This window comes from Xenopus laevis, chromosome 5L, assembly GCF_017654675.1.
Source record: "Xenopus laevis strain J_2021 chromosome 5L, Xenopus_laevis_v10.1, whole genome shotgun sequence".
In the NCBI taxonomy this organism is placed as follows: Eukaryota; Metazoa; Chordata; class Amphibia; order Anura; family Pipidae; genus Xenopus; species Xenopus laevis.
In genome coordinates, this window is record NC_054379.1 from 66367403 (window position 1) to 66391040 (window position 23638).

The 23638-nt window shown below is 40.1% G+C and overlaps 1 protein-coding gene across 3 annotated transcripts in view; it reads right to left on the bottom strand.

The window, feature by feature from the left end:
- Positions 1–23638, bottom strand: part of LOC108716779 (phosphatase and actin regulator 2) — a 126661-nt gene that overhangs the window by 18485 nt on the left and 84538 nt on the right. For 2 of the 3 annotated variants that reach the window (XM_041562844.1, XM_018263225.2), the window contains exons 3-7: positions 5717–5797; positions 4237–4386; positions 2926–3135; positions 2573–2761; positions 601–1108 (exon numbers count right to left, since the gene is read on the bottom strand). In XM_041562844.1, coding sequence (XP_041418778.1) covers positions 601–1108; positions 2573–2761; positions 2926–3135; positions 4237–4386; positions 5717–5797 — 1138 coding nt within the window. The remainder of the gene's footprint in view (positions 1–600; positions 1109–2572; positions 2762–2925; positions 3136–4236; positions 4387–5716; positions 5798–23638) is intronic. The other variant, XM_018263226.2, reaches the window with a different exon arrangement.

The window sequence follows — 23638 nt, forward strand, 5'->3', positions numbered from 1 at the left end:
AATAGCAAAAAAATTTAGAAAATGGAAATAAATTTAAATTGGCTGTTATGTAATATACATGATACAAATGAAAAATGTTAACATATGGAATCTGGTGTGGCTGTAATGAAAGGTTAAGTCAACCCCCTAAAAAAGTTTTAGATTTCTTTTCTACATGCAAAATATATTAGGTAACAAGGTTTCTGTAAAGAAAGGTGTTGATCTTGTGGGGGGGGGGAGAAGGGGACTTTTATTTATTTATTTATTTATTTATGTAGACTGTAACTACCAAGTAAACTGTATGTTCAAATTGAACCAAATATTACTTTCCTGCTACAGAAGTGTAAAGACATTGCTGACAGTTTGCGTCACCCATGGAATCATAGCATATAAATTAGATATATTAGAAAGGTTAGATATATTAACAAAACTCTTACAAATGAGAGACCATGCACTTTTTTTTTAGAGAGACTGTTTTTACATATACAGAATGTACACACATATTTACTAGGCTACTTTATTATTTAATAGGACACACTATTTTAAAGCAGAAAGAGCACACCTACAGTGTAAAACAGAATTATCTGCCTGTCTTAACACACTGAAGTATGATGTGATTACCTGAATTCATTTTCTTCACTGTCACTGGGGATGTCCACACCCTTTTGATTAGTTTTGCCCTCTGTCCCAGTTTGGGGAAGCTCACTTATATCACAGATAATGACTGGCTGACTGAACTTGCCGACTTCTTGTTCTGGAATCTTTATGCTGCATGATGCCTTCACCTCATGTTTCAAAGCAGATATGGAATGTGGGCTTGTGTTTTCTTCAGAAGATACAGGTTTCTTCTGGTTTACATCCGGCATTTCAGAGTCCAAATTCTGAAATGACTGGTCTGTCCTTTCTGTTTTCTTTTGGCCTATGGAATGTGTGTGTGAGGATGTGGGTTGAGACTCTTCTTCTGTTGACATAGAATTAGTTGTACTGCCTACTTTTTTGGCTCTATGTGTCCCAGATGATACAGTTTTACTGGGAACTTGCTGCTTAGATTTAAGGTGGGACAAGGAAGATGCTGGAGTCAATGAAGAAGACTTGATGGCAACTGTTTTTTTGTTGTTTGTAGAAACAACTAAAGCAAGCAGAGAACATGACAATATGCTTATTGAAAATGAAATTCTTTACAAAAAAGACAACTCTGTGTTACCATATTAAGGCCCTAGGCATTTATCTCTTTAAAGACCTGAGGCTATTATGAATTTTTTTTGTGCTTACTGGCCATGCAGAGCCCTGAAACCACAATGGTCTTATTGTCTGCATTAGTTAAATGCACTGAAGGACACCATGATGGAAAAAAACATTGATGCATGTCTGAATTTCTGAAATAATGTAAATAAAGTAAAAAACAACACCAAAATCTAAGATCCTGGACAGGTTGCAGCAGAGAGAGGTACAAGGAGTTCAAATTTTTGTCATGAAATATTTTTTCAGGAGTTTTTCAGCAGTTATGTATGAACAATGGCAGATGGGGTGCTTTATAACCCATAGCAAATAGTGCTTCCAGCAGTCTACAAAACGGCCAACAACACCTTTGCATTGCAGATAAATAACCTTTTTGAAAAAAGTTGAGTTCCTTATTTGTGCAAACATGCATTGTGCCACAATTAATTGTTTATAAAATGTCAATTCCAGTCATCTGTGGTGGAGGGGTATTTTTGGTAATTTTGCCACCTGCAGGGAGTGTGCTTTGTCATGGGTGACAAAATGCCCTGTGTACCATTGCCCCAAAGAGGAACCCCTTCCTAACCATGGTAAAAGCCTAAGCAGCAGCAACATATTTGGTGGAGGTTCAACCACTCGTAAATAAAAGGGTCCACAAACTCTTTCCAGCCTAGACTGTGATTGTGGTTATTATTGTCCTTTGAAAATATTTTTATAAGTAATAATTGCAGAATGCCAGGTAATATCAAAGAGTTCAAAACCCTTTTCTTGCAAATGGTGGCTGGAATTGAACCAAACAGCCCAAGGCTAAAAGGGAGCAAAACTAACTAATACACTACTATGCAGCTTTACCTTGAACCTTGTGCAAAAAATAGATGCTTTTAAAATGGAGTGTGGTTAAATGGAGAAAATATATAAATGCCCAGAAAAAACATGCACAGAAAATGCATGAAAAACCTACTATTGAATATTTAATTATTTTTTTTTCATACCAGGGCAATTTGTCATATAGTCGATCGGACAGGTTAAAAGATTTATATCATCCACCCATAAGACCTCTGTGTGTATGTATTGCTTATCTGACAATATCAATGGGAGATTGTCCCTACTATTTATCAGACATAACTTTCTTAAGATTGCGGTCTGTCAATTAATAGCCTGAGCATTCTGTGATTTGTTCTCTTTACTACTTTATATTAATCTGAAAGGTTAGTTGCAGGTCGGAAGATTGGCATGGACATTTGTTCTTCCGACATAGGCTATAATCTGTATGTCTATGGCCAGCTTTAAACAGATCTATATCAAGTTGTATATCAAAATAAATCCCAATATGAATTTAACTTTAAGCTGCTTAATTTTTATGTAAATCACTCACCAATTTCTTGGGTGCCAGGTCGACTCAATGTCTTGGGTGGTGGGGCAGAAAGTTGTTTCGTGATGCCCTTGGTTGTTTTTCTCTGGGGTGGATCATCTTTTTTCTGGCTTGGACTGTGAGTTGTACTTTTGGAAGATGTAGCTGTTTTTTTAGCTTTGAGCTGTGCTGCTCCAGTTGTTTTATTTTGCTCTGTGAAGGAGTGAGTTAAAAGGGAGGTCAAATTAGCACAGGAAAATGCCATGTCAGGTTTTAAAGAGTGTACTTTGCTGGTGATGGGAGCACAATACATATTCCTAAGGGTGCAAAGCACAAGCATGCAACACTGCAGGCAACATCAATATGAAGCTACTTACCAGTGCTACGGTAAGTTGTTCGATTGGTTGGCTTAGGAAGAACTGCCGGTGGCTGTTTATTAGGTACTGCTACAGTATGTTTTGCAGCTGAATCAACTTTCTTATGACTGCCAGTAGCTGCTACAGTTTTAGGAGGAATGTTAGGTTTTTTTTGTTTAAGCTGAGATGGAGCAGTGGTTGGCAGCATCTCTGGGCAGTTGTTAGGTCTCTCTATAAGGGAGAGAAGTTGACAGAGAGCCCAAATAACAAACACATCGCACAAACAACTGGACAATGCAATCCAAGAGTTAATACATTTTTTCAACATTTAAACAGACAGAAAAATGGATGTGGTTATGCAGTATAAGGTAAGTGATATTCATAATTAACAAGAAAATAATGGATAATTCCATTGAATAGCAGTTATGGATACTTAATCAATGTCCAAATGTATTGCAATATGAGAAACACAATATTGGTTCAATATGTGCTTGTTTATCAATTTGTTAGGCTTGGGAATGTAACCTTTCAAAATAAGCTAACCTTTCCCATCTTATCTAGAGCTTAGCTAAACCTTCCCACTCTAATTTAACTCCATGAACCCTTCTGCACGAGTTGGGCATCGGAGTTGGGAGCTCACATCTTTGTGACATATACATAGTTTTAGGATCCCTGGTGACAGCTATTTACAAAAAACTGAAAATAATATATATATAATTACACAAGTATTCTTCCATTTTGTTGTGAAACTTTGTTTCAGAAGTAACATAGGTAATGGGATGGCACCCGCCTGTGTGCCATTAAAGTAAAATATGACCTCAAAATACTTTACACATATTCCTGGAAAGGCCCAAATTTTGTTAGCAAACATATCAGAAATAGAGTCACAATCAAAATAAATATATAATAAAGATCTGGAGAAACAACTAGGATAATATATACTAAAATTTGAGCACCCTACACCATTAAATCCATCATTAAAAATTAAAAAAATATGGCATGACTACAACTCTAGTTAGAGGAGGTTATTCTCCAAATCCACAGTTGAAATGGGTGAAATGGTCCATGGGACAAGTATAACCTGGATTCCCACATTTAGAGCTTGCCAAATGGCATAAGAGAAACACAGCAAACAATTAGAACTTGCCATATGGCTTGTGGGAGACACAGCAAATGTAAGATAAAGTTATCTGTTCAAATGAGACAAAAATTATACTTTCTGGCCAACATGGTTATGTAATAAAGGGTGCAAAGTTGTAACAGGACTAATCACCCATAGCATGCCATGATATGATGACATATACATATATATATGAAATACGTATATTTTACCTGTAGGATCTTCCACTTTTTCTTCTAAAGAATGCGATTTCAATGCTACTGTCCCATTTTCAGCTGCTGGACTTTTTTCTCTAGGGGGTTCCTCACTGATTGGCACAGTGTGACCATTGGACTCTCCCACATTATCAGGAACATCGCTATCTAAAAAAGAAATGGAACATGTCATTCTGCATACATAAATCTAAATAAATCATAAATATCTTCACCTGCTACACATACACTTGTCAGTGTGGACTTGTGGGGGTGGTGTACCTTTTATCTATAGCAACTTACAAGAGAAAATGTGTAACTGTATGAGTAACTGGGTAGTGTTTCTATTTTTGCAAGTTGCAAAAGGACAAACAAAGCTTTATTTAATAAGGAAATTTGATGCATTTTTAGGACCACTGTGATAAATTTTTACTAGATCTCCAGAAATGGTTTTAGATCTGTCAAGGTTACATCAGCTGGTGAAAGGGTGTTGACATTACTCCAAATAAAGAGAGGTTGTATCTTATCAAAGGACTTTGGGGAACTGGAAAGACAAAGGTATGACTTTCCCCATGTCTCAAATTTAATATTAAATATAAAAAAACTACATAAATTATAGTCATGCACTGTCACAACATAGTACTTTACTGGTTTTAGCTATAATTGCATATGCTGAGCAACATAAACTAGGAAGAATCATAGAATTTTAAAATCTTTAGGCAAGACAGCACTGAAAGACAGTAAAAATGTTGCACCTCCCAGCAAAACAGGGTGGTTTGCATATAAATAGCCTTATATTCAAAAAGACTAAGAAAATAAAAGATATTATATATATATCTATATACACACACACACACTTCCCAACATAACTCCAGTAATTAAGTTAACAATAAAATAAACAATATTATTAAGGTAATATTCTCTAAATTAATATAAAAAAACATTCTTGTGTCAATAGTCTGAAAAGCATTGCATATATATATAATATGTAGACAAATGGAGTCCAGACAAGTGAGGACAAACTAGGGCTACAATGCATTGGACATCCCTAATGTATACCACTATACTTGCCTACCTTCATATATACTCTATTTTGTGGAAAGGTGCATATACCTTACTAACCTTAATTTCTCAGACAAAGATGATCCTACCTAAGAAAGCGAATAAGCAGTGAAAGGTTGTCCACATATTCCCTTAAAATAAAGGACACTACCTGCTGAACACCATTTAATACTGATCTGTCTGCATATCATGAATCCACCTACTGTGGACACTCTGCTACAACAACTCAAATGGGACGTGGTTAGGACCTGGACAGTCTGGGAGTCTGAAAATAGGACAACTAGTGATGGGATGAGTCCGGTAGCAGTTGCTTAAACTTTCTTCTATATTGCATATTGCAAAAAATTGTGCTGCAAAAATGACTGGTCAAGAGACAAGAGATCTGTACCACAGTTTCAGCAATTTATTAATCGTCATCAGGGTGTACTGGTAACATCACCTTGATCTGGTATCTCCCTTAGGACTCCTCTTCGTATTAACTCTTCTCGACTCTGTCTCATAGATATCTTCCTTTCTAATACTAAGTAAGAAAAAAAGGCAATTCAGAGAGAGAAATACATATTTTATGGAATAACACTGTGAATGAGTTTTAGTAGATAGTGATCAGAGCTCCACATTACCAAAAGATCCAAATATATTTAAAACCCAAGTCCCAAGTATTCCTGATAACAGATGCTGATTTGGGAACCATTATCCAGAAAGCTCCAAAATACGGGAAGATCATCTCTTCATTTTAATTAAATACTTCATATTTTTCAAAATGATCTCTTTTCTTTGTAATAAGACTTGTATATGATCCCAAATAAGATATATTTATTCCTTATTGAAGGCAAAACAATTCTTTTTTTTTTTTAAATTACACTTAAAGGTATGGTGATCTAAACTAGGGAAATACCCATATCCAGAAAACCCCAGGTCCCTAGCATTCTAGATAACAGACAGGTGTTATAGCTGTACTATACTGCCTGCTAATCTATTATCCTAAGGAATTAAAGATTACTTTTTAATGTGTATAAAATTGGCTTATTGTCCCCTACGGGGCAAGTTTTACACTTTTATATTTAATTTGGCTTGTTACATACATTAAAGGTACAGTAACACCAAAAAAGTAATGAAAATATCATGTAGAGTTCCCTTGCACTGATAAAACTCATCTGTTCAGAAACATTAGTTTATAACAATAAGCTGCTGAGTAGCAATGGCTGTAATTGAAAAAAGGCTATATGACACAGGTTAAATAGTGGATAACAGATAACATTATGTTCTATAGAGCTTATCTTCTATCTGCTGTGCAACTTGAGCCTTTTCTCATTTGAATAGCTAAGCTCAGTATTATACGGTGTATTATCTGTTATGAATGGCTACACAGCAGCTTGTTTATAAAAAAACTACAGTAGACTTTCTGAAGCAAACCCTTGGACCAGTGCAACAACACATTATATTATCATTACTTTAAAACACTTTCAATTTTAGATGTTACTGTACCTGCCTGGCATGACCCGGCGCAGTATCCTCCTACCTCTTCCACCTCCACTCTCTTTTCTGTAATTTGAACCGAGAACTACGAGTGAGCAAGAGACAGGAAGCAGGAGGAGAGGGAAGTTACGACACACCAAATAGTGATCTATCTTGCACTATTGTGGCTAATCTATTGGGAATAAACTACATCAGTAGCTTTCTTTCTCCTTTAATAGACTTCTTAAAGATCAGAAAATACAGTTTATGCCAATGTCAGAAGAGTAGTTTTCTCACAGAGCACATATTGGTTTGAAAATGCACACTTCAGCATTCCTGAAGTGTGGAAGTCAGCAGATCAGCTTTCCACCAGTAGAGAAACAACCAGTTTGAAATTGGCCTAACAGCTAGAGGTTATAATAATTAGAGCGCACCACAGTGATTTGTTTTTTTTTGCCTGCCAAACAAATTCAGGGTAACTAATATTTTGTATTACACTGTCAATGTCCTGTAGCTAGAAATGTGCTATTGTGACTCTAGTAGCTACATGATCTGTTGCTTTTATTGACATCCTTGTCCTTAGGGCTACATAATACATTGCAAGAAAGCGTATTTTCCGTATCATGGTTTAAAGCTAATGTTACCAGAGGCTTTGGAATACACAGGACAATGTTACTCAGGGCCGTCATTAGGGGGGCACAGTCGGTACCCACTGAGAACAGTGCCAAAAGAAAATAGCACATAAAGAATCAAGCACAGGAAATTCTAACATCCAGACTTGGGGAAATTTTAAACACAGTTGCATCTGATTTCCGTCAAATGGAATTCTGTACAGTTGTGCACAATGTTCACATTTTGTTGCAAGTTGCAATGCAGTAAAAATGTGGTGTTTGGATGTGAAATTGCACTTTGCAAACATGGCTGTAAATTATCCACAAAGCCTTTTAATATAGGTCCGAAAAAATGTTGCACTGTGGACAACTAAAAAAACAAAATAGTAAATGGCTTATATCTGTTATATAAGTAAAAGGATATTGGCTTTTGACCCTTCTCACCATTAGTGGCTACTCTGTTTGATTACTCTCAAAATCCATTGTCTTTTAAGTCATTATCACAATATATGTAAATGTTATATCAACCATCCTATCTGTTCTTAATTATAAGGAACGCATCAGCATAAAAGGGCTAGTGCACAATAATTCTGATGCAAAAAAAGCGTTACATTTTGACAGGCAGGGTCATGATGCTACTGCAAAACAGTTCTGCTCTTGTCTTTAGCCACAACTGCGGGCATCTCATGTTGCAATAGACTTTCTCTAATAACATCATAAGAGCCCGCTGCCCCTGTTGGAGGAAAATTGAAGGAGTGCTCACAGGAGTAGCATCTCGAAGTGCTTTATTCCCCCCTATTTAGTCCAGCTCAGGATAATCTTACTTCTTGTTGTCTGGTTAAAGGGGTGGTTCACCTTCAAACAGCTAGTTGTTGAAATAATGACTTTTTTCAACGACTTCCTATTTTCTATGTGTGACTAATATTGAAGTGTCAAGTGTGTTTTTCACCTTCTGAAGCAGCTCTGGAAGGGGGCTCACCGACCCTGTAAACCTGTTCTAAATGGATACATTTAGTTTATACATTTCTTATATTTGACCTTGCTGAGCGGAATCTCTGGGTTTCATTACAGGCAGCTGTTAGAATTGATACAATAATTGCTAATACTCCAGAGATGCTGCTGAGAAATGTATCAACAAAATGTTGCAAAATTATAACAGTTTAGTATCTGCACCTGAATTACTGAGCTGCCAGACTGAAAACACCAGAGACACGAACATTCAACAATATTTTGGAAAAACAGTAAAAAAATAAATGGAAAGTAATTGAAAAAAGTCTTTATTTCTGGGGAGCAATCTAAAAACAACTGAATTGAAAAAAAGTGTTTGGAAGGTGAACAACCCCTTTAAGTCAATTTACTGAGAACTGACTATAGCAAGGGGGTGATGAAATATGGATGGAGTGTTAAGACAGAAATGTGCTGGCATTAGTGCAAATATGTTAGCTATTTGAGCAATTGCCTTTGCTTGTTTAGTTCTGTTTTATTTGAGCAGAGCTATAAACAGATTAGCCCTCAAGCCCAGACCAAGTAATATTTACAGTACTGTAGAAACTGAGGGAAAACAACAGCTATTTATGCCTACCTTCTTTCCTTATAACATAGTAACACAGATTGAAAAAGAGACAAGTATCCATAGAGTTCAACCTTTTACATCTAAATGAAACGTGCCTAACCGCATAACATTTCTATAGGACACTGTTTAAAATGTTGGTGCAATATAAAATATTCTCAAAGGTTTCCAAAGTTGTAATTTCCATTTTCATATAACACTTAACACAGATATTGCATCCATTATCCTGAATGTTTGGGTTTTCTGGTTAAGGGATCCATAACATGGAACACTATAACTAAGGCTGCTAAAAAAATAAACAAACAACAAGAATGCATTGCCATCAAAATGGATTTATGCTAGTTTGGTTACCATCAAATACTAAGCACTACTACACATAAAAATTAAATCAGTCAGAATTGAAGAACGGTTTGTTGAAATAGGATACAGGGGAAATTGCATGCCTATCATTTTCTGAATAATGGATCTCATCCATGTAATTATAGGTTATTCTTTAATAAATAACCATCTTTTCAATTACATATACAAGTCCTGCAGGACATAGTTTCAATCCCACAATATTGGTCTATCAAGACACAGCTAAGATATTCAAACAAGCCTGAAATGGATATACCGTAGGTTGGGATAAGCAGGCCGACATCTAGAAAATCAATGATATGAACAATATCTATAACTAATAAAGAACTATAAAAACACAGAATTCACTTGTCATTTCAACAGGAATCAATGTATTATATTATAGATTCAATGGTCAGAGAGAAAACCTACAAGAAGAAATACTGGTCAAAGAAAAGAAAACAGCACTGGCACCTGGTTCATCCCCTTCACTGTTTGTTTGTTTTTTTTATTTATTTTGCATTTTGAAAAATACAATGAAGCAAATCTGCATTTATTGGATTTCACAGTTTGCAGAAATGTGAAAGTACAGTTATGTGTTACTTATAGCAGATTAATGTGAGAATAAGCTTTAACACAATGTAACAGAAGAAAGAAAAAACAGAGAAGAAAAATAAGGCACAGGCAATTTATTTAACATGCAAGGTTTTTTTATCATTTTCTTAAGGTGGCCATACCCGTCGAGATCTGCTCGTTTGGCAATTTTGCCAAATGAGTGCATCTCTTCCCCGATATGCCCACATTGAGGTGGATGATATTGGGCTGATCTGATTGTGGCCCTAGGGAAAGCCCGTCAGAGGGCCACACCCACAGGGCCGATAAGCTGCCGACACTGCATGTCAGCAGCTTTTATGGGCCCGTATATGTCCAGCTTTAGAATGTGCTAATTACAGGAGTAGTTTACCTTTAGGTAGGTATTTTGCTTTTTCTTCTGACTCATTACAAGCTTTCGAATGGGGGGGGGTTACTAAATGCATCCATTGCATGTGTCCGTGAAATCCTATGCAATGGCATAGGGAGTGATTCCAAACATTCTGTTGCCTGCCCTGTGAGCAGACAACAATAGATATAAAGTGAATAACATACCCCCTGTTGTAAAATATAAGGATCTTATATGTTACCAATGAGTTCCATGACCATATAAAGGCATGAGACCGAAGGCAGAGCTACACATATTGCATTGCCTTATAACCAAACCTGATAGATTTTAACACATACTTTAGGAATTGTAGGTGGAGAAAAGCAACCAAAATTCTTGCTTTCAGAATGAGATGTTGCACCAGCAGGTGCCCAGATACTTTTAACAATAGTATATAACACCAAATATATAAAGGATAGCTAAAGTCTCAAAATTGAATTATGCTAGGGATTATAGATCAGCTTTATGGACACAAATTGTCCATTTATGCAACTCACCCTTCTATTGCTCCTGCTTGTAGAACTGTCCCTTAAATTATGCCCAGGTTGCATAATGTCTGCTCAGATTCCTACAAATTCCCTGACATGCATTGGCGGAACTACTGGGGGTCCTCTGGGTGCGATCACACCAGGGCCCATACCCCCTCAGGGCCGAATGCGAATCCACTGAAAAATCTCTTCCGGAGGGGAGTGGGCAGCTGCACGACCTGCACCCGGGCCCCGCGCCCCCTACTTACGTTACTGTTGACATGTCATGGTCCAAGCAGCAGTGGTTTAGAGCCACAAAAAACACTTACCATGTGGAAGCTATACATTTAAATGGAATATAAAACTTTACCTAAAGATTTTGAATGCACTAATCAAATGAATACTTTCATTAACTCAGGCCACTATCTAATCCCACAAACTAGTTGAATAGTAAAGATGTAATTTCTACTTTACAAATAATGTCAAATGTGTGGAGAAGAGGGCAAGTTATAGGAGGAGTAAGAAAGTTCTCTCAAATCAGTTCAACCACAGACCTAAGTCTTAAAATATAAGGATCTTATATGTTACCAATGAGTTCCATGACCATATAAAGGCATGAGACCGAAGGCAGAGCTACACATATTGCATTGCCTTATAACCAAACCTGATAGATTTTAACACATACTTTAGGAATTGTAGGTGGAGAAAAGCAACCAAAATTCTTGCTTTCAGAATGAGATGTTGCACCAGCAGGTGCCCAGATACTTTTAACAATAGTATATAACACCAAATATATAAAGGATAGCTAAAGTCTCAAAATTGAATTATGCTAGGGATTATAGATCAGCTTTCAAATCAAAGACTTAAAGACTTAAAAAGACTTAAATATTTTTGAAATATTCAGTGAATCAACTGTTGGAGACTGCAAAAGTGAATAATAGGTTTGCAGCTTCTTCCTCTTGTGGTAATAACATTTATACAAATAAAAAAAAGCATGTGTGAGGGGCTTTTTTTTTTTTTTAACAAATACATTGTATGTGTGTGTATACACGCACACACACATTGGTTTGGATTAGTATACTAGCCAATGATTTACTATAATGATTAGCTCAGCCTCATCAAAATGTATAGGTCTCTTTATTCTTGAACAAGACAATGGAAAGAGTATTCATGATATAATGTATATGTTAAGGTAGCAGCTAACCTATTTTAAGAGTGAAAATAACACTATATTTTGACAGTCTTAAGAGGGTTAGCGGAAAAAATTCTTGAAATGATATTATATGATGAACAGGCTATGGGCTCACATGCATTTGAACAGATGTAGAACTCAGGGATGGAAACTAAAGCTGGTGAGTGGGTGGTGGAAAAAGGAATAAAGCACACACAAACCATTTTGTGCTAACATGAAATAGATAAAACAAGCTAAAGATTAATTGCTTACCTACCATCAAATGATAGAAACATAGGAATTTTTTTCACACACACATGTAAGCTTCTTCAGATCAGGGACCTTTAAACTAAATCTTTCTGGTTACTAAATTACAATTCCCACTATCTTACTAGAGGTATATTTTTTCATCTATGGGTAAAAAGTTCCAAGAAATCTGTTTAACTTAAGTTTAAAAACAACTTGCCATTTTGAATGGCATAAGTCATCAAAAAATTGCATCCCAGATGCAGGCTAATAAAACTCCCAATGCGGACAGGTGTGTTCTGTCTAGTGATGTACCAAACCCAACTCTTTTATATTCACCCAAATCTCTGAATCCTCCTTACTGGATTAGGATGAATAACAAAATAAATCCAAAACCCATTGCACCATTAGAAATTGCCGTCATGTGATCGGAACTAGCCAATGTGTGTATGGCAAACTTTTTGTTGTATATGGGGTTTGTATTCGGGTAGCCAGGCTCTTGGATTCAGTTAAGGACGAAACCGAATCCTGCTAAAAATTGCTCTGATTAGGCCAAATCTCTATGGGGTGCCATTTGTCCCAAATAAATTCTGTATACAAAACTATCCCTAGTACACAGAATGAATGTCTCTCATTGTATATAAGTATTTGTGACCATATACACAGATAAAAAATATACAAATTACTTATTTCTATTAAAGAATGAGAACAAAATCTGGTTAGTGCACAAAAGGATGTCACTATATTAAAAACTCCATTCTGTACATTTTAACAAGCAATCTGTCTAACAAATGTATGACATCCATGTAACAGACACACTTACATTCATATGAAAAAGTTTGGGAATCCCTCTTAATTCTTTGGAGTTTTGTTTATCATTGGCTGTGCTTTCAAAGTAGCAACTTCCTTTTAATATATAACATGCCTTATGGAAACAGTAGTATTTCAGCAGTGACAAAGTTTATTGGATTAACATAAAATATGCAATATGCATCATAACAAAATTAGACAGGTGCATAAATTTGAGCACCCCAACAGAGATATTACATCAGTTGACCCTCCTTTTGCAAATGTAAGCCTCTAGACGCCTCCTCTAGCCTTTGTCTGGATTCTGGATGGCGGTAATTTTGCTTATTCGTCCATACAAAATCTCTCCAGTTCAGTTAAATTTGATGGCTGCCGAGCATGGACAGCCTGCTTCAAATCATTCCATAGATTTCCGATGATATTCAAGTCGGAGGACTGTGACGGCCATTCCAGAATATTGTACTTCTCCCTCTGCACAAATGCCTTTGTAGGTTTCGAAGTGTGTTTAGGTCATTTTCTTGTTGGAATATCCAACCCCTGTGTAATTTCAATTTTGAGACTGATGCGTGAACATTATTCTGAAGAATTTGTTGATAGGGTTGGGTTGAATAATTCATCTGACCCTCGACTTTAACAAGGGCCCCAGTCCCTAAACTAGCCACACAACACCATAGCATGATGAAATCTCCACCAAATTTGACAGTAGGTAGCAGGTATTTTTCTTGGAATGTGGTGTTCTTCTTCCACCATGCAAAGCACTGTTTGTTATGACCAAATAACTACATTTTTGTCTCATCAGTCCAAAGCACTTTGTTCCAAAATGACTGTGGCTTGTCTAAATGAGCTTTTGCATAAAACAAGTGACTCTGTTTGTGGCATGAGTGCAGAAAGGGCTTCTTTCTCATCACCCTGCCATACAAATGTTTTCTGTGCAAATTGCGCTGAATTGTAGAACGATGTACAAATACACCAGTTGCAGCAAGGTCTTTGGAGGTGATCTTTGGGTTGTCTGTAACCACTCACAACCCTCCATACATGCCACTCCTGTATTTTTCTTGGCTTGCCAGACCTGGGTTTAACAGCAACTGTGCCTGTGGCTTTCCATTTCCTGATTACATTACTTACAGTTGAAACTGACAGTTTAAACCTCTAAAATAGCTTTTTGTAGCCTTCCACTAAACCATGATACTGAACAATCTTTGTTTTCAGATCTTTTGCGAGTTGCTTTGAGGATCCCATGCTGTCACTCTTTAGAGGAGAGTCAAACAGAAGCACAACATGATTGGACACACCTGCCTATGAAGTTCAAGGCTTAAAACTAATCCAACCAATTTGGTGTTGCCAGTAATCAGTATTGAGCAGTTACATGCATTCAAATTAGCAAAATGACAAGGGTACCCACATTTTTGCACAGCCAGTTTTTCACATTTTGTTTAATATCATACAACTGAATACTGCTTCACTAAAAATCTTTGTTCAGAAAACACCCCAGTACTCGGATGTTCCTGGGAAATTAAAGGCATACCATTGTTATCTTTTTTGTTGAAAGTGGAGTAAATTATTATGCAGGCTGAGAGGGGTTCCCAAACCTTTTCACATGACTGTATGTGTAAAGCTACTTACAGAATTAAGTACTTAAAAAAAAAAACTTGGACAGAATATATAATAGTGTAACTAACTAGTGCATGCCAAGATAGATTTTAATGACAAAATAGAGAATTTTTTTTTTCATACTCACCGTAATTTCTATTTCCAAGTCACTTCCATGGCAGCATTCACTAACATGGGTTAATCCCGCCTATCAGGTCACTGGACCGGAAATGTTAATGATAGGTTTAAATCATCCCCTCCTCCCAGCATTCCCTGTCTAGTAACAAGCTCCAGGAGAAGGTAGGGAAGTTGGTGAATGCTGCCATGGAAGTCCCCCATGGCAGACAATTCACCAATATGGGCTTTCCCAAAGCTCAAGAAGGGAGGGACCATTGCTGAACAAAACTTTTATTTAGAATTAATACAGATTGCAAGATCTTTCTCCCAAATTTCGCATCCTGAGACAACATAACATTTAATTTATAATGACGAACGAAGTTACAGGGAGATGCCCATCTAGCAGCCTTGCAGATGACAAGAGGCCAACAAGAGGCTCTTCTACCCAGGAATGGCCAGACAACGCAGGCAATGCGGAGTTTCTTCTGGAAACCCGCAAACAGGAATTGGACTACATGTTGGACTTTGGGAACTTTCGGATCAAACTGGTGTTTTTCTGCAAATTCCACAAAACACTTCCAGACAAAACTGATAATGAAAGAAAAGTGTGGGAATACAAATGAATGGAAACTTTCAATTCTCTGAAGAAGGGACTAAACCTTGGATTTATGGCTAAATATGTGGACTAAGAAAGGACTACACCAGGTCAGAAATACCAACATGTCTGGATATGGACATGATATACACATAGATTGATATTCCTTTTTATTGGTCATTTGAACTATGAGCTGATGTTGTATATGTACCACAGAACACCACAGCTTCATTGTAATCAGCTTGAAAAGGAACTAAAATGTTCTGAAAGCTATGATTATATTAGTTAGCCAATAAAGGTATCACCTTTATACCACTTTTTTTTTTATTTAGAAAGGGTTGCCCTGTAAAATGTCAGATCCTATAATATTGAGCAGAGGTGGAGGCCTTTTGAGACTTAAGTAGGAAATTCAAAAGGTCGCCTTGGAAACCATCTTCTGACAACCTGCCTCTCAATTTCCACACTGTCAGGGACAGGAGATTTACTTCCTTATAAAATAATGGACCCTGGGACAGCAGATCCAGATGGAGAGGCAACCTTAGAGGTGGCTATATTGCCAGATGATGAAGGAGCAGAAACCAAGGCCGTCTTGGCCAATAAGGGACTATGGCTATAACCAGAGCTGAATGTCCCCCTCCAATCCTGGAGGAGTGCGTCCACTGCTTCCGCTAAAGGACATGGAATCCTGGAGAAAAACCTGCTGCATTTGTGATTCTAGTCTGTGGCCATAAGATCGACTTCTGGTTTTCCAAATCTTTTTACCACCCTGAAAAACTGGAAGGCATCACTCCCCTGGCTGCAAGGTATTTCGACTGAGAAAGTCTGCCTCTCTGTTCTGACTGCCTGGAATATGTAAAGCCGTCAGACCCTCCAGGTTCTCTTCTGCCCAAGACATTATTGGAGCCAGTTCCCTCAGAAGCCGAGCACTCCTGGTCCCCCCTTACTTCTGTACATAAGTCACTGCTGTGACATTGTCGGACTGAATTTTTACCCAGCCCTGTGATACTTCTCTTAAAAAGTATACAGAAAAGACCACACTAGCACACAAGACTTGTGTCTGCAGGGCAAGCCCTTGCAAAAGTTTTACTGCGGTGGTGGCGGAGCCCTGAAACATTGCACCACCGTAGTAAAACTTTTGCAAGGGCTTGCCCTGCAGACACAAAGTCTCGTGTGCTAGTGTGGTCTTTTCTATATAGTTTACTGGGAGGTTGCCGTATCCTCCATTCACTGTGCACAGAGCAAAGCCAAATATCTGTACAACGGGTGTGCGAGAGTCTACTTCAATTGAAGCACTTCTCTTGAAAAGGCCAGCAAGGCTTCCTTTATGGCCCTTAACTCCAAAATGTTTGACGAGAAGCCTTGAAGACTCCAATGACCTTGAACAAAGCGGCCTTCTAACACCACACCCCAGCATCTCTCTGAAGCGTTGGTTGTAATTATCACATATGGAGGACTTACAAGAACCATACCCCGAGTCAGATTTCCTGAATCTAGCCACCAGTCCAGACTGTTTTTGGCGTCTTCTGAAACTTGTAGACAAGTATTCAACTTCAACTGCCTTGAAGAATTTTTCTTCATAAATAATTGCTGGAGAGGTCTCATGTGCCACCTGGCCCACTTTACCATCTGAATTGTGGATGCCATGAGACCCAGGATCGACATGAACAATCTTACTGAAACTCTCCAGTGTTCTTTGAATTGTCCAGATTTGCCCCTAAAAAGACCATCCTTTGTGAAGGAAGTAGACTGCTCTTTTCCAAATTTATGACCCAATCGAATTGTTGGAGTGCTAAAATTGCTCTGTCTCTGAACTTCAGAGCCTCTTCCATGAATGAAGCCAACAAAAGACTGAGGCCAACGGGAAGGCACGTGAACTGGACATGTTGATCTTTGAAGGCAAAACGAAGATATTTTCTGTGAGCTTTGTGAGTATGTGTGTTGGTCCACATACTCCTGTAACACTTGAACTGAACCTGGAATCTGAGGAGTTAGCTGTAGCTCAACTACTATGTAATTAGTGTAACAATAAAATTCAGTCACTCTGGAGTACAAATGTAGGGAAGTAATGCAAAACCCTTGCTCTCATCCCTGTAAGGGCACAGGCATAGATCCTGTGTCTATGGGGCAAATTCGAAAATTCGCCATGGATGGCTTCGCGCACATCGCAACACTTCGCCAGTAGGGATGTCGCGGACTGTTCGCCGGCGAACTTGTTCGCGCGAACATCGGGTGTTCGCGCTCGCCGAATGTTCCCGAACGTCGCGCGACGTTCGCCATTTTGGGTTCGCCTTACCTGGCGCTTTTTTTTGCCCTCTCACCCCAGACCAGCAGATACATGGCAGCCAATCAGGAAGCTCTCCCTCCTGGACCACCCCCACACCCCCTGGACCACTCCCCTTCCATATATAAACTGAAGCCCTGCAGCGTTTTTTCATTCTGCCTGTGTGTGCTTGGAAGAGCTAGTGTAGGGAGAGAGCTGTTAGTGATTTCACTGATTTGAGGGACAGTTGATAGTAAGTTTGCTGGCTAGTAATCTACTTGATACTGCTCTGTATTGGAGGGACAGAAGTCTGCAGGGATTTGAGGGACATTTTAGGTTAGGTAGCTTTGCTGGCTAGTAATCTACCTTCTACTGCAGTGCTCTGTATGTAGCTGCCTGCTGTGGGCACTGATCTCTTCTGATCTCATCTGCTGACTGCTGTAATAACCCAATAGTCCTTGTAAGGACTGCTTTTATTTTCTTTTTTGTTTTTTTACTTTGCTAGTTGCTACTATAAGAGCCCAGTGCTATTAGTCTAGCAGTGTTGGGGAGTGGGACTGGTGTGCTACTGTGCTGCTCCTAGTAGTTCAGCAGCACCAACCCTAGAATTTTTTTTTTTTTAATATACATATAATTTTTTTTTATTTTACTTATCTTACTGTTCTTTAACGTGTACACTGCTGTTTGGTGTTCTTCATAGTAGTGCACCAATAGTAGTGCACTTGCAGGCATTATTTGCCCAGTGTGTTCTTCAAACAACGGCCATCTAGCTGTGTGAGCTTTTTCACATTCTGTCTAAATATCAATAATAATACCGTCTCCAGAAACACCACCTGAGTGACGTTTTTCAAGCAGCAATAATATATTCCGTATCCACTGCTATAGTAGTGTATACGTTGATCTTGCAGGCATTGTTTCAATTTGTTTGCCCAGTGTGTTCTTCATTTTCAAACAACGGCCATCTAGCTGTGTGAGCTTGTTCACATTCTGTCTAAATATCAATAATAATACCGTCTCCAGAAACACCACCTGAGTGACGTTTTTCAAGCAGCAATAATATATTCCGTATCCACTGCTGTAGTAGTGTATACGTTGACCTTGCAGGCATTGTTTCAATTTGTTTGCCCAGTGTGTTCTTCATTTTCAAACAACGGCCATCTAGCTGTGTGAGCTTGTTCACATTCTGTCTAAATATCAATAATAATACCGTCTCCAGAAACACCACCTGAGTGACGTTTTTCAAGCAGCAATAATATATTCCGTATCCACTGCTGTAGTAGTGTATACGTTGACCTTGTAGGCATTGTTTGCCCAGTGTGTTCTTCATTTTCAAACAACGGCCATCTAGCTGTGTGAGCTTTTTCACATTCTGTCTAAATATCAATAATAATACCGTCTCCAGAAACACCACCTGAGTGACGTTTTTCAAGCAGCAATAATATATTCCGTATCCACTGCTGTAGTAGTGTATACGTTGACCTTGCAGGCATTGTTTCAATTTGTTTGCCCAGTGTGTTCTTCATTTTCAAACAACGGCCATCTAGCTGTGTGAGCTTTTTCACATTCTGTCTAAATATCAATAATAATACCGTCTCCAGAAACACCACCTGAGTTGTTGTTGTTGTTTTAAAAATAATGCCAGGCAAAGGCAGGCCGCCACGCAGAGGCACTAGGGGCCGTGCTGCTATGCTATCCTGTGGCCCTAGGAAATTGCCCAGTTTTAAAAAGGCAATGACCCTGAACTCCCAAAATGCTGAAGAGGTAGTTGACTGGCTTACACAGCACACCCCATCCTCTACCGTTTCTAACTTTACCACAACATCCTCATCCTCCACTGCTATGGCCACCCCACGTAACACTTCCTCCACCACCGGCGCCCCTTCTTCACTGGAGTCAGAGGAGTTATTTTCACATGAGTTTCTTGAACTGAGTGATGCGCAACCATTATTGGCAGAAGAAGATGAAGGAGATGAGGACGTTACACCAGATTTAATTCTGGCAGAGAACACAACAGAGATGGACATAATGAGTGATGAGGAGGTCCCCGCTGCTGCTTCCTTCTGTGAGCTGTCAGAAGAAATTGATGCATCTGAGGAGAATGATGATGAGGAGATTGATGTTTTGTGGGTGCCCAGTAGAAGAGAGCAAGAGGAGGATAGTTCAGATGGAGAGTCAGAGAGGCAGGAGGAGAATAAGACTTGGAAGAAGCAGGGAGGACAGCTCGCAGGGAACAGTAGGGCAACAACATGTATCGGCACCTGTGGTCAGCCGGCCAACGCACCCTCCATTGCCGCCAACGCCGCCAACTTCTACTGTTACCGCCAGATTGCCAGCTTCAAAAAGGTCAGCAGTGTGGGATTTTTTTAATGTGTGTGCCTCTGACAAAAGCGTTGTAATTTGCAATGAGTGCAGTCAGAAACTGAGTCTTGGGAAGCCCAACAGCCACATAGGTACAACTTCTATGCGAAGGCACATGAACGGCAAGCACAAAGCACTTTGGGAGCAACACCTCAAAGGCAACAGGCAAACTAAAAGCCACCCTCCTTCTGGTCCAGCATCTTACTGCTCTACCTCTGCTGTCCTTGACCCGTCTGAACCACCCTCCACTCCGCCTTCCACCTTGACCACCAGTTCCCATTCCCAGTCATCTGCCCCCAGCCAAGTTTCTGTGAGGGCCATGTTTGAGCGTAAGAAGACAATGTCTGCGAGTCACCCCCTTGCCCGGCGTCTGACAGCTGGCTTGTCTGCACTCTTAGCCCGCCAGCTTTTACCATACCAGCTGGTGGACTCTGAGGCCTTCCGCAAATTTGTAGCAATTGGGACACCGCAGTGGAAGGTACCCAGCCGCAATTTTTTTTCAAAAAAGGGAATACCACACCTGTACCACCATGTGCAGAGCCAAGTCACCGCATCTCTGTCACTTAGTGTTGGGCCAAAGGTCCATATGACTACTGACGCATGGTCCTCCAAGCATGGTCAGGGCAGGTATGTCACCTACACTGCCCACTGGGTGAACTTGGTAATGGCTGGGAAGCAGGGAATGTGTGGCTCAACAACGACAGTGGAGTTGGTGTCACCGCCACGGATTGCACGCGGTTCTGCCACCACCTCTACTCCTCCTTCGCTCTCTACCTCGTCTTCTTCCTCTTCTTCCTCCTCTGCTGCTGGGTCCTCCTCCTCCACACCTGTGCACCCCCAGCTCCCCCTAGGCTATTCGACGTGCCAGGTACGCCGTTGTCATGCTGTCTTGGGGATGACGTGCCTGGAAAGCAGAAACCATACCGGATCTGTACTCCTGTCATCTCTGCAGTCACAGGCCGATCGGTGGCTGACCCCACACCAACTGAAGATCGGAAAAGTGGTGTGTGACAATGGAAGCAATCTGTTGGCAGCACTGAGACTGGGCAATTTAACACATGTGCCCTGCATGGCACATGTTCTGAATTTAATAGTCCAACGTTTTGTCTCAAAGTACCCAGGATTCCAGGACGTTCTCAGGCAGTCCAGGAAGGTGTCGGCCCATTTCAGATGTTCCTATACAGCCATGGCACGCCTTGCTGACATTCAGCAGCGGTACAACATGCCATTCAGGCGTTTGATTTGCGACAGCCAGACTCGCTGGAATTCAACGCTCCTCATGTTGGAACGTCTGCTGCAACAACAAAGAGCCGTCAACGAATACCTGTTTGAACTGGGTGGTAGGACTGGATCTGCAGAGCTGGGGATTTTTTCCCCCCGTTACTGGGTGCTTATGCGCGATGCCTGCAGGCTCATGCGCCCTTTTGAAGAGGTTACAAATATGGTCAGTCGCACCGAAGGCACCATCAGCGACCTAATACCCTTTGCTTTCTTCCTGGAGCGTGCCGTGCGACGAGTGACAGATGAAGCTGTAGACCAGCGTGACGAGGAGCAGGAAGCGCACGATTTCTGGTCGGAATCACCAGAACGAACCCAGGCACCTGCTGCAACGCAGGGAGAGGTGTCAGAAGTGGAGTCAGAGGAGGAAGGTGGCTTTGTGGAGGAGGAGGACCAACAGGAGCAGGCTTCACAGGGGGCTAGTGGTGACCTTTTGGGGACCCCTGGTCTTGTACGTGGCTGGGGGGAGGAGACCGTGGATGATGCAGTCCTTGATAACGAGGAAGCGGAGATGGATACCTCTGCATCCAACCTTGTGAGAATGGGGTCTTTCATGCTGTCATGCCTGTTGAAGGACCCCCGTATCAAGAGGCTTAAGGAGAAGGACCTGTACTGGGTCGCGACTCTACTAGACCCTCGGTACAAGCATAAAGTGGCAGAAATGTTACCAACATACCACAAGTCTGAAAGGATGCTGCATTTACAAACCAGCCTGCAAAACATGTTGTACAATGCTTTTAAGGGTGATGTCACTTCAGGAACTCATCAACATTCCAGGGGCAGAGGTGTCAGTAATCCTGCCACGAGCGCACCTGCAAGGACAAAGCACTTTGGCCACTCTAACGTCAGACATGCAAATGTTTTTTTGTCCAAGGCAGCGCCAGAATCCTTCTGGATCCACCCTCAAAGAACGCCTCGACTGGCAGGTAGCGGACTACCTGGCATTAACTGCAGATATCGACACTCTGAGGAGCGATGAACCCCTGGACTACTGGGTGCGCAGGCTTGATCTGTGGCCAGAGCTGTCACAATTTGCCATGAACCTCTTGTCTTGCCCCGCCTCAAGTGTCCTCTCAGAAAGGACCTTCAGTGCAGCAGGAGGGATTGTAACTGAGAAGAGAACTCGCCTAGGTCACAAAAGTGTGGATTACCTGACCTTTATTAAAATGAATGAGGGGTGGATCTCGGAGGGTTACTGCACGCCGGAAGACTTGTTCTGAGTTTCTGACTCCCCATGCAGCTGTCCTTCTCTGCACGCCTCATGACTCCACACACAGCTGTCCTTTAGCGTCCTCCTCCCTCCACCACCGTTACAAACTAGGGTGCAAACCCTACTGGTTTAATTTGAATCCAGGTAAATCCTGAGTTTTTCTGGCCTCTGTGCTTCAGTGGCTGCGACAAAAATAAATGAATATTTTCAGCATTTATATGGCATATTTTTTCTGGCCTCTGTGCTTCAGTGGCTGTGACAAAAAAATGAATATTTTCAGCATTTATATGGCATATTTTTTCTGGCCTCTGTGCTTCAGTGGCTGTGACAAAAAAAATGAATATTTTCAGCATTTATATGGCATATTTTTTCTGGCCTCTGTGCTTCAGTGGCTGTGACAAAAAAAATGAATATTTTCAGCATTTATATGGCATATTTTTTCTGGCCTCTGTGCTGCAGTGGGTGCGACAAAAAAAAATGAATATTTTCAGCATTTATATGGCATATTTTTCCTGGCCTCTGTGCTGCGACAAAAAAAAAATTAATATTGTTTGCATTTATATGGCATATTTTTTCTGGCCTCTGTGCTTCAGTGGCTGTGACAAAAAAAATGAATATTTTCAGCATTTATATGGCATATTGTTTCTGGCCTCTGTGCTTCAGTGGCTGCGACAAAAATAAATGACTATTTTCAGCATTTATATGGCATATTGTTTCTGGCTTCTGTGCTTCAGTGGCTGCGACAAAAATAAATGACTATTTTCAGCATTTATATGGCATATTTTTTCTGGCCTCTGTGCTTCAGTGGCTGTGACAAAAAAAAATTAATATTTTCAGCATTTATATGGCATATTTTTTCTGGCCTCTGTGCTGCAGTGGGTGCAACAAAAAAATGAATATTTTCAGCATTTATATGGCATATTTTTCCTGGCCTCTGTGCTGCAGTGGCTGCGACAAAAAAAAATTAATATTTTCAGCATTTATATGGCATATTGTTTCTGGCCTTCTGGTTCAGTGGCTGCGACAAAAAAAACATAATTTTTCAGGAAAGTACACATGCCTAATTTTTCAGGGTTCTGCAACAGTGGCAAAATCGCATCTTTTATGGTCACCGCAGGTGATCAATAAAGTAGACCAAAACTGGGCCCACACTGCAGAATCAGTGTTTTTTGGTTCACTTCACTGTACATTGAATTACTTCTGCCTGACCGTGCACGTGCGCACAAGCACGGTGACTGCTAAACACACCACTACAGAAATATTGCCACCAACAGGACGAACATCCTGGAGGTGACAAGCTCAACTAGTAAT